Source organism: Periplaneta americana, chromosome 1 (assembly GCF_040183065.1).
Source record: "Periplaneta americana isolate PAMFEO1 chromosome 1, P.americana_PAMFEO1_priV1, whole genome shotgun sequence".
NCBI lineage: Eukaryota > Metazoa > Arthropoda > Insecta > Blattodea > Blattidae > Periplaneta > Periplaneta americana.
The window spans coordinates 20,237,758-20,249,757 of NC_091117.1; the positions used below are offsets into that span (position 1 = coordinate 20,237,758).

The window sequence follows — 12,000 nt, forward strand, 5'->3', positions numbered from 1 at the left end:
TTCAATAATACTGGTATGGAATTGTTCTTTCGCAGTAAAAGATCTATAGCATAAACTTCTTAAAGCCATGATTAACATCTGCTGAACCACCGCACCTGACTCAGTGCTTGCCGCAAATATCTGCACCCTAATTTTCAACTGCCAGTTTTGCAAAAAAAAAAAAAAAAAAAAAAAGTGCGGGAATTATTCGAATATATATGGTATTTACATCATAATAATAATAATAATAGTTTTATTTTCCCTGGCAGAGTTAAGGCCATCAGGCCTTCTCTTCCACTCAACCAGGATCAAATCACATACAGAAAAAATACATACCGGTATACAAATATGAACTTAAAAATAATAATAAACATAATTGAGTAAAAAAGAGAGATTGAATACATATACACAATCAATATTAACTTTGAAATAACAACAATAAAAAAAATATATATATGTAATAAAAAAAAAAGAGACTGAATACATAATCACAAACAGAAAAATACATTGTAGTATACAAGTATTAACTTAAAAGAAAAAAAAAATTAATACATACGAATATAATCTCACAACTGAAGGAATAGTACAATTAGTATGATCAGCACAGCACGTGTTACATTGAGAAAATGACAATTACTTAAATATTAGTGTTAATGGAAAAATAAAGTAATGACTGTGTAAAATAATAATAATAATAATAATAATAATAAATAAATAAAAATTATACCTAAAAACTAGTTCTGTGCATTTAAAATATTTCTAAACAACCTAATTTTAAACAACTGAGGACTAAGACGACCCCTGATTTCCAGCGGCAGCGAATTCCATGAGCGGGCCATGGCTATTGAGAAAGAACTTGAGTACAGAGATGTCTGATGACGTGGTATTGATAGCAATAGATTGTGCTGTGAACGTGTATTTCGATTATGTGAAGCTAGGAGAGTAAACCGAGAGGCAAGGTAGTTGGGTGTGGAATCGTGTATAATTCGATATAGCAGGCAAAGAGAATGTACTAATCGGCGATCTTGCAAGAGGAGCCAGGAGAGTCGTAGAAAATATTCCGATATATGATCATGTCTTTTCGTATATTTTTAGCTATAGGCCTATATTCATAAAATTAAGCATAGCATGTTCAAAATGGTTTGATATGAATAGGAATAAAAATACTTCTGATCCCATGGCTGCAAAACGGTATTTGTCGAATACAAGGGGGAGAGCCATTAATTCTTCCCATTGAAGGCTTTAAGGAACCAACCTGGACAAATACCCAATGTCCCATCCCTACCTTCCCGTGGTGCAGCTGTTAGTAAGCATAATTTTACAAGCTGAACTAAAGGGAGGGGCTACTCATCAATTAGCACTGGTCAGCTTGATGAGTTAATGACTGAATTTGGTATAATTTTTCTCTATTCAATACCTAATTCCCTGTTTACCCTTTCCTATCCAGTCCTCTGAATGAACTCTTACTTTCTTCGACCCCGACAGTATTAGAGCATTCGAGGCCTAGGGGTTCATTTCACTTTCCTTCCTACCCTTCCTACTTTTCTGTTCCTAGTGCTGACCTGCTATGGCACTAAAATCGTCCTCCAGTGGCTTAAGGAGGGAAAGTTGGTGATCAACAAGATCTCCCAACTAGGTCCAGTGGACCCATCGACCAACAGCAGGTGTGGTCCTCCAGACATTCTGGGGGTTGTGTGTGAATGAAGTAGCCACCAAAACATTAAAATATGGTGTTCACTTAAATCGGCTACAACTTGCCATTTTGTAAATCAAGAAATGGATTCAGAACATCTCAAAATCTGTGCTTCAGTGGCTGGTCATGATAATATCTTTGAAAAATATTGGAGTGCAAGAGGTCAAATGACTTTATTGTCAAATGCCCGGCATTAGAAAATAACAACAATAACAACTTCTGATCCCATTATTTTAATTGTAAGTCATTCAATAACATATTGCAATCTTGAATAGAATTGAAATTGAAATAAAATAAATTGCCTAAATTATATTTGTTAAAAAAATATGACGAAATTCTTAGACAATTTCAGAACTCTTACAACTTATTCACAAATGGCTTTTAAGGAACCCGAAGGTTCATTGCTGCCGCCTGCCATCAGTCCCTATCCTGAGCTAGATGTTGTGGTCGTGCCAGAGGATCAGTCCCATTCTGAGGCTTATTTTGGGGTTTCGTAACAAGCTGTTTTTTTACGGTGATGGGTTGTTAGCCTTTTGCCCAACCCTCAAGCTGGAGGACAACCCCTTATCGCTGTCCGCAACTGCTTATTCAATATATTCGCAGCTACCCTACATATCTGGAGGCTGTCTCCTCTAACCACAACCTGAGGATGCACCATACCGTGGTGATAGGGACCCACAATATAGGATTCAGAACTCTGGCTTTGGAGCAGCCAGTACAAATAAACCTTGTCACTGTTTTTACTGCTGATGTTTGGAGTGATGCACCATGAAGTATTTCTGGCAGTACTTGAATGTTAGCATAATCATCTGATTCTGCTTTTTTTAATTTGTTTCCAGCCCAGATGTGTTGGAGCGTGTCCTGACCAGTAATTTAGGAAACGAAATCCTGCGCCTGCCTGCGTATATTGAAAGTCACATTCCTCAAAATGTAACTCGTGCCGAATTTTATTATAATGAATGCACACCCATCAGTTTCCTTCTGTCTGCCAAGTTCATGGAGGCACCAGATGACTTCTACCAGTGCCTTGAGTTGCTTCTTAGACATGGTAATCAATATATATACTTTTACATAGGTTGGATAAAAAGTAATGGCAACACTGCTGTCACGTGACGATGGTGCGTTCGAGAGTCTGTGTGGACATGAACAAGGACTGTTAGATGAGTTAATGTAGCCAGCGGCGACAGTACTCTGTCAATCTACTGCAGTGTGTAGAACGTTAACTTTCATGGGGATAGTGCGAGCGCCCTAATTCCACGTTTACAAAACTAGAGCAACATTCCTGGATCAAAATTGAAGTGACACGAGGTCGTAGTGCACAAGAATGTTTTCAGGGACTGCATGAAGCATATGCCAATGCAGCGTTGCCATATTGCACAGTAGCACGATGGGTTAACGCGTTCCAGGAATGCAGGGATGCTGTTCAGGACAACCTCCGTACAGGATGACCCCACGTGGAGGACAACACAGTTCAACTCATTGCTTCCCTGTTGGATGCTGATCGCCGATGGCCTGCGCGTGAGTTAGCAGCGGAAGTCTGAGCATGTCACAAAACTGTGCTCCACATTCTGCAAGACATTCTGGGTTACCGAGGTTTAACAATGGCACCGCTATTCGTCGCACAGGCCTTGTTGGACCGGTACCAAAGGAAAGATGACGACTTTCTTGGACGAATCGTCACTATGGACGAAACCTGGGCTCTCATGCGAACCAACCAAACTTGAAACGTCAATCAAATGAATGGAAGCATCCAGGTTCTTCTCGTCCAAAGAAAGTGCGCCCTACACAAAGTGCTGTGAAAGTGATGTTCATTGTGGCTTATGACACTGATGGGGTAATACTGCACCACGCTGTACCTCCAAGGCAGACGGAAAACGCGGACTACTGGAACATTCACCATACTCACCCGATATGATCCATGCGATTACGATCTTTTCACCAAAGTGAAAGAACCACTGCGAGGGACCCGGTACAATACCAGAGATGAACTTATCCGTGCTTTAGGGCGGTCAGTACGGAACATCAACAAAGATGGTCGGGCTGATGGTGTAGACGCCTTCCAAACATTTGGCAAAAGGTAATAAATAAGGGGGGCGACTATATAGAAGGTACATAAATGTACCCCTGTGAATAAAGTCATGTTAGAAATATCGAACTGTTGCCATTACTTTTTATCCAACCCTAGTATATATAAAGGGTCTTCCAATAAGGGTGTTATACCTTTAAAATGAAACAAATTGTATAAACGAAAGAGGTTTATTTATTTAATTATTATTTTGTAGCACACTTAATGTCATTACATGTGGAAGAGAATATCAGTTATAGGTTAACAACTGGGAAAACTCCGTTGTAGGAGGTTACTAAATCTTACCGCTGTGCTGGAGGCGGAGTCTGGAGTTTCCCTCCATTAATGTGAACTATTGTTGCTACTGCAAGTCATCTGATGCATCTCTGCTATCAGTTAAACATTCTCCTAACGAAATTATTCTGTCAGTTTCACTGTCTATTATATTAGCACTAGAAAAATATTGTTCTTTGCTATGTTTAACTTGCTCAACGCATTTCTTCCACGTGTCTTTTCCATATTCTGCGAAAAGGCTGCAACACAATAGTTCCTTTATGTTAAGTGGGAACCCAATTTCTGTTACAAAAATCCAATTGAAAAGACTGGAGACAACTGACTTAACATTTTAGTCTGTCCCTTTAAGTAAACGAAACCAATCAAAACTATAAATGCTTATTTTTAAAGCATGGTTGGGTTTTGAAGAATAATGTTTATGTACGCACTACTTGACAGACGGGAGCAGTTAGACATAAAACTTAACAAGTCATGATATCTTGTTGACTCATTCTATTAACATGGAGTTTTTTTCAGCATAAAGTAGAATCTATTTAGACAACTTCATACACTGCAACTACCCATTTATCTCTTCAAGAAAAAAAGTTTATCGCTGATCGCTTTTCTACTTCAAAAACATCATTTTCTCACGCTACAGTATATAAAGCATACCTCAATTAAGAAGTCTTACATTTGTTATATTGCAGTGATTCAAACATCTTAAAAATCTGCAAACAATATTCTTCAACATGCTTTTCTTCTTATTAGAAACTGACTACTATATTTGAGTTATTATTAAGTATAAAAAATGCGAAAATATTCTGCTTCATAGAAAGCCTACGTAAGAAACGCCTTCGCCTGTTATTGGCTGACAATTAGGAAGGAGGAGGGGAGTAGTTTATTGTGCCACTCTTTAAGATTGATGCACGCACAAAGCAACGGAGTTTTCTAAGTTGTTCCCCTAATGTTCACTCTCACAATCTCATTTGCTTCTTCACTGTCTCGCACTCATTCACATGTTCCCTCTCACACTCATGTACTTAATCTCATTCATTAGCATGCTCACTGTCACACTTATTCACATGTTAATTTTCCTACTCGTTCACATGTTCACCGTCTTGCATTATTCATTCTCTTTCAGATGCTCTCTCATTTACTTACATACTCGCGTCACATTCATTCTCATATTGACACTTTCACTCATATGTTCATATGCTTACAGTCATTCACATGTTAACTCGCATTTATTTGCTTCAATACGTGTTCGATGCAAGTTATTCACTGACATACTCAATTAATATAGTATGTAGTTGAAACAGGGAAAGGAATAGATTTTTATGAGGTTTTGTTTGTATTTCTGTACCTGTGATAAGTTTCAGGAGACTACAGAATTGCAATATGTCTCTGAATATGTGTATTTGGGTCAACTGGTTACCTTCTCACAAAGAAACCAAAAAGAGATCAATACGAGAATTTCATCGGCATGGAAGGCGTTCTGGAGCCTGAAGTTCATATGGACGGACAAGACAATCAACCGCAATCTCAAGTTCGAGGCACTAGAGACATGTATAATCACAGTTTTACTATACGGCTGCCAAACTTGGACGTTGTCCGAGAGACAACGCTCAAATATACAAACATGCCAGAGGAAGATGCAAAGAAAAATACTGGGCACCACGCTACGAGACAGAATGACAAACGAAACACTACAAAGACTGACGAACACTACTGACGCAGCAGAACGAGCCACGGCAACGAAATGGACCTGGGGGGGGGGGGACATGTGGCGAGACTACACCAGACAAGATGGACCCATGCAGTCACGATGTGGGACCCCTACGTCGGAAAGAGAGGACAGGGAAGACCACGGCTCAGATGGTCTGACATGTTTACCAGAGAGGTGGGGAAACAATGGTCGAGGACAGCAAAGAACAGAGTTTTGTGGAAAGAACTAGGGAAGGTCATTGTAAATAGATAACGTAATCAGTGTTAAGATATTGTAAATAGTAAAGTTAGTATTAGTGAAAATGTAAGATAAGTTTTGTAAATAGTAAAGTCAGTGTTGAGAAAGTGTCAGGTAAATAGCAATCAGTGTTTGTCAAAATGCCAGTGTCAGTATAATGTGTGTAGTGCAAGAAATAAAATGAACAAAGAACAGAGTGCTGAGACTAGTTAAAGTTGAACAGGGTTATTAACCATGTCACAAAAGTAGTATACACGACAAGCTCGCTTGGATTGGCTCACCAAGCGAGTACACTTGAGCCATCCCTGTCGAGGGGGTTCTAACCCCATCACAGGAGGCCTGTGCCCAACATGGGACATCATGGCTAACATTCATTCATTCATTCACTTGGAACTTGATATAAATATTATTAATTGTTGCAGGTCTCCAAGTGAATACATACCATCGTTCCTTACCCCCACTAGTTGCAGCTATGCTGCAGCCTATGGATTTCACTCACAGATGTGTGGATATGCTGTTAGAGTATGGTGCAGATATAGAGCATACCACAACGTAAGCATTTTCATTTCTTTTATAACTGTGTCGTAATTAACAGGAGTAGAAATTGTGATCAATAGGCTACAGTATGTCTGTCTGTATCTATCTGTCTGTCTGTCCGTCCGTCCATCCATCCATCCATCCATCCATCCAATGCCTACCCACTTCACTTTACGTGATTCGGGTTCCGCATATAGTGAATAGATGGCAGGACTGTGACCCATTTGCTAGTTGCACACTACTTTGGTGGGCCAAGGTGTATTTGTTGAGAGTTATGTCGTGTACTAGGGTGAATGTATGTGTAAGTGTTCGTGTAAGTGTAGTGTATGGAATGAGTGATGGTGACGATGAAGATAAGGAAGGGAGAAGACGAAACCCGGTGCTGGCACGTAGCCTACTTCTGTCAAATAGCACCAAGGGGCCGCCATGCTTAACATCCCTGTCCATCCAACAGATGAATCACTATCAACAGTGACTTATGCCTTCTCTTTATATGCACTGCTGAGAGATATTGGTGCACAATCTAGTGATTAGAAGTTGTGCACCGCCATCTCTCCTAGTCCTGAGGTAGAAATTTTATCACCTCCATTTCATTCAGACGCTAAATAACCTAGATGTTGATACTTACTTACAAATGGCTTTTAAGGAACCCGAAGGTTCATTGCCGCCCTCACATAAGCCTACCATCGGTCCCTATCCTGTGCAAGATTAATCCAGTCTCTATCATCATATCCCACCTCCCTCAAATCCATTTTAATATTATCCTCCCATCTACGTCTCGGCCTCCCTAAAGGTCTTTTTCCCTCCGGTCTCCCAACTAACACTCTATATGCATTTCTGGATTCGCCCATACGTGCTACATGCCCTGCCCATCTCAAACGTCTGGCTTTAATGTTCCTAATTATGTCAGGTGAAGAATACAATGCGTGCAGTTCTGCGTTGTGTAACTTTCTCCATTCTCCTGTAACTTCATCCTGCTTAGCCCCAAATATTTTCCTAAGCACCTTATTCTCAAACACCCTTAACCTATGTTCCTCTCTCAGAGTGAGAGTCCAAGTTTCACAACCATACAGAACAACCGGTAATATAACTGTTTTATAAATTCTAACTTTCAGATTTTTGGACAGCAGACTGGATGATAAGAGCTTCTCAACCGAATAATAACACGCATTTCCCATATTTATTCTTTGTTTAATTTCCTCCAGAGTGTCATTTATATTTGTTACTGTTGCTCCAAGATATTTGAATTTTTCCACCTCTTCGAAGGATAAATCTCCAATTTTTATATTTCCATTTCGTACAATATTCTGGTCACGAGACATAATCATATACTTTGTCTTTTCGGGATTTACTTCCAAACCGATCGCTTTACTTGCTTCAAGTAAAATTTCCGTGTTTTCCCTAATTGTTTGTGGATTTTCTCCTAACATATTCACGTCATCCGCATAGACAAGAAGCTGATGTAACCCGTTCAATTCCAAACCCTGCCTGTTATCCTGAACTTTCAGATGTTGATACATCGTCGTAAAATAATCCAGTAAAATAAATAAATTATTTAAGTATTTTTCAAAGTTAAGTAATCCAAATATTTGAATTTTTCCATCTTTTCAAACAATTTCCAGCTTTTTATATATCCATTTCGTACTATGTTTTGGTCACAAGACATAATCATATACTATGTCTTTTCGGAATTTATTTCCAAACCTATCTCATTATGAAAGTATTGACTATCACTTTAAATCAGTGTTGTTTGTATGACTTTGTGTGTTTTGTGTTGGCAGGGATGCTGGGGTTCCTGATGCTCTGCTGACAGCTTGTATAACAGATAATTGTAGTGGCTTGTTGAAGCTGCTTCGAGCAGGCAGCAGTGGTGTTCCAGATGATTTGTTGAGGCGTATTTTGATGTATGACCCTATTGCACTTCTGCACCAATCCACAGACATGGTGCAACTCTTGTTAGTCCTCGGCATTAAGGAACAGGACTTGTACCGCAGGCTGCATGATTACTATCCATTGCAAGATGACGAATCTGGTGCATCACTGAACATGTGGGGTAATTATAGATCAAACTATTTTCATTAAATCAATGGGTGAGATGTATAAAGAGAAGAAAATGCTGACGAGAAACTTCTTATGAGTAAATAAGAGACTCTTTATTTAAATGAGTAGTTACTCTGTTTCGTATGAATAAAAACGGCTGTCTTGAACTGTGTAATTACTCTTGTTAGTGAGCATAGTTGTAGACGGCTGTGACCATCGTCATTTCCATGGCAGATATCAAGTAGGTCCTGACTACAAATATAGGATTTGCAATCATCTTTTGTTCCTTTAAAAATCATAGAAAGAAAATGACAGATTCGTCATGAAGAGAATCTACTGCAGCAGAAAATTTGATATCCTCTGTGCCTTGTTAAGTACTCCACCAAGAGTTTCGTTGGCTTCTCCTAAAAATGTTCGGCCATCCATTCCATGCTATGTTATTCAAACCTTACAGAGCTCCGTAATCACGTGTAGATTAATCTCTTCTAATTTTATAGATTTTCCTTTCCCTTAACACACACCTATTCTGCCATAATCTCAAATATAATATTTACTCTCTAATTGAGGAATCTACTGAGGTAACTCCAAAATTATTTAGCAGTTACTCCTCTCTGATTAATTATTACTAGTGTTTTTATTCATTCAAAGAACGGAGAAATTACTCTCATCGGAACAACTACTGTGATTGTGAACAACAATTTGTGATTGAGCAGAGAGTACTTACTTACTTACTTACTGGCTTTTAAGGAACCCGGAGGTTCATTGCCGCCCTCACATAAGCCCACCATTGGTCCCTATCCTGAGCAAAATTAATCCATTCTCTATCATCATATCTGACCTCCCTCAAATCCATTTTAATATTATCTTCCCATCTACGTTTCGGTCTCCCTAAAGGTCTTTTTCCCTCTGGCCTCCCAAGCAGTCACGGACAGCCGATGAGGGGTGGTCTTCCAGCTTGGGGGTTAACAACCCTTCACCGTAAAAAACAGCTTGTTACGAATCCTTCTGAGCAGAGAGTAAGAAATATAATTATTCATATAGAATTGAGTAATTTCTTCAAAAGTGGGAGAAAAGAGTATTTACTTACCTTTTTTTGTACAGTGTAGGAACCCGAAGGCTTACACTGCAGCCTGAGGGTTATTGTGCTTACTACTCCTATTCTTTTTGAATTATTGGGTAGCCGAGTAGCCATGCTCTGGTATAAGTACAGCACGCCGCACCATGAACGTATTCCAGGCTATTATATGGATTTTATGCATTTTACTCATTGGATTTATTACCAATGAAGGAAGTAAAAATATTTTCGATTTATCTTATTCTTTCTTATTTTTATTATTATCATCATCATCATCATCATACATCAGCATTGGCCCTATTATTCACTTATAATTTTTTGCCCAAAGGCAAGTCTTTCACTGCAAAACCAGCATTCTCCCATCTATTAACAACTAAATTTAAAACATTTGCTGTGTTGCCATTTAATGTTGTTGTTGTTTTCTAATGCCAGGCATTTGACAGTAAAGTCATTTGACCTCTTGCACTCCAATATTTTTCAAAGATATTATCATGACCAGCCACTGAAGCACAGATTTTGAGGTGTTCTGAATCCATTTCTTCATTTGATGTTGCCATTTAACATTTAATTATCGCAAAGCTAATGAGGTAAGAAAATATACTTAATTATTTTGGCACTACCTGCAATCTAAATGAAATATGAAGGGTACACGGGAATAACGATCAAGGTCCATTTTAGAAAGTTTCGAGAAAAACGAATTTTAAAGTTTAAGCACTTAATACTTTGTTATGTGTGTATTTAATAGAAATTGACGTAGTGGAATGTCAAGAACGATTATTTCTTATTACTAGCTAGACCACATGATAGTACTTCCTTTCCACTATAAGATAGCATTATTAACTCAATTTCGATTTTTGATGGACCTTGATTGTTTTTCCTGTGTACCCTTCATATGTAAATTATATATTGTATTTACCCGTGTAATAGACGCACTTTTTTTTTTTTTTCGATTTTTATAATAAAAAAACTAGTGTGCATCCTATATGCAAGGAAAAAATTTTAGTGAAAAAAAACTCGTATTAAAGGTGCGCCAGCTTGAATGCTGAAATAATCGATAAAAAACGGTAACGATATATGAGCACCATATGAGTGACTAATTTATATATTGAGTGCATCGCACTTAAGATGATCGATAGTTGGCAACAGTTGTATAAACAATTTGAATAATTTCGAGGGAAAAATTGTTCCGGGGCCGGGTATCGAACCCGGGACCTTTGGTTAAACGTACCAATGCTCTCCCACTGAGCTACCCGGGTGGTTAAACGTACCAACGCTCTCCCACTGAGCTACCTGGGTTGGTTAAATGTACCAATGCTCTCCCACTGAGCTACCTGGGTTGGTTAAACGTACCAACGCTCTCCCACTGAGCTACCCGGGATTGGTTAAACGTACCAACGCTCTCCCACTGAGCTACCCGGGTTGGTTAAATGTACCAACGCTCTCCCACTGAGCTACCTGGGTTGGTTAAACATACTAACGCTCTCCCACTGAGATACCCGGATTGGTTAAATGTACCAACGCTCTCCCACTGAGCTACCTGGGTTGGTTAAACATACTAACGCTCTCCCACTGAGCTACCCGGCTTGGTTAAATGTACCAACGCTCTCCCACTGAGCTACCCGGGTGGTTAAACTTACCAACACTCTCCCACTGAGCTACCCGGGTTGGTTAAACGTATCAACGCTCTCCCACTGAGCTACCTGGGATTGGTTAAACGTACCAACGCTCTCCCACTGAGCTACCCGGGTTGGTTAAACATACCAACGCTCTCCCACTGAGCTACCTGGGTTGGTTAAACGTACCAATGCTCTCCCACTGAACTACCTGGGTTGGTTAAACATACCAACGCTCTCCCACTGAGCTACCCAGGTTGGTTAAACGTACCAACGCTCTCCCACTGAGCTACCTGGGATTGGTTAAACGTACCAACGCTCTCCCACTGAGCTACCCGGGTTGGTTAAACGTACCAACGCTCTCCCACTGAGCTACCCGGGTTGGTTAAACGTACCAACGCTCTCCCACTGAGCTACCTGGGATTGGTTAAACGTACCAACGCTCTCCCACTGAGCTACCCGGGTTGGTTAAACGTACCAACGCTCTCCCACTGAGCTACCTGGGTTGGCTAAACGTACCAACGCTCTCCCACTGAACTACCTGGGTTGGTTAAACATACCAACGCTCTCCCACTGAGCTACCCAGGTTGGTTAAACGTACCAACGCTCTCCCACTGAGCTACCCGGGATTGGTTAAATGTACTAACGCTCTCCCACTGAGCTACCCGGGTTGGTTAAATGTACCAACGCTCTCCCACTGAGCTACCCGGGTGGTTAAACGTACCAACGCTCTCCCACTGAGCTACCTGGGTTGGTTAAACA

At 39.9% G+C, this 12,000-nt stretch overlaps 1 protein-coding gene across 1 annotated transcript in view; it reads left to right on the forward strand.

Annotated features, from left to right (window-relative positions):
- The window catches only part of LOC138712083 (ankyrin repeat domain-containing protein 29-like), a 34,964-nt gene that overhangs the window by 20,821 nt on the left and 2,143 nt on the right, over positions 1-12,000 (forward strand). Inside the window, exons 8-10 of the mRNA XM_069843517.1 lie at positions 2,512-2,720; positions 6,396-6,525; positions 8,292-8,563. Of these exons, the coding sequence (XP_069699618.1) occupies positions 2,512-2,720; positions 6,396-6,525; positions 8,292-8,563 (611 nt within the window). The remainder of the gene's footprint in view (positions 1-2,511; positions 2,721-6,395; positions 6,526-8,291; positions 8,564-12,000) is intronic.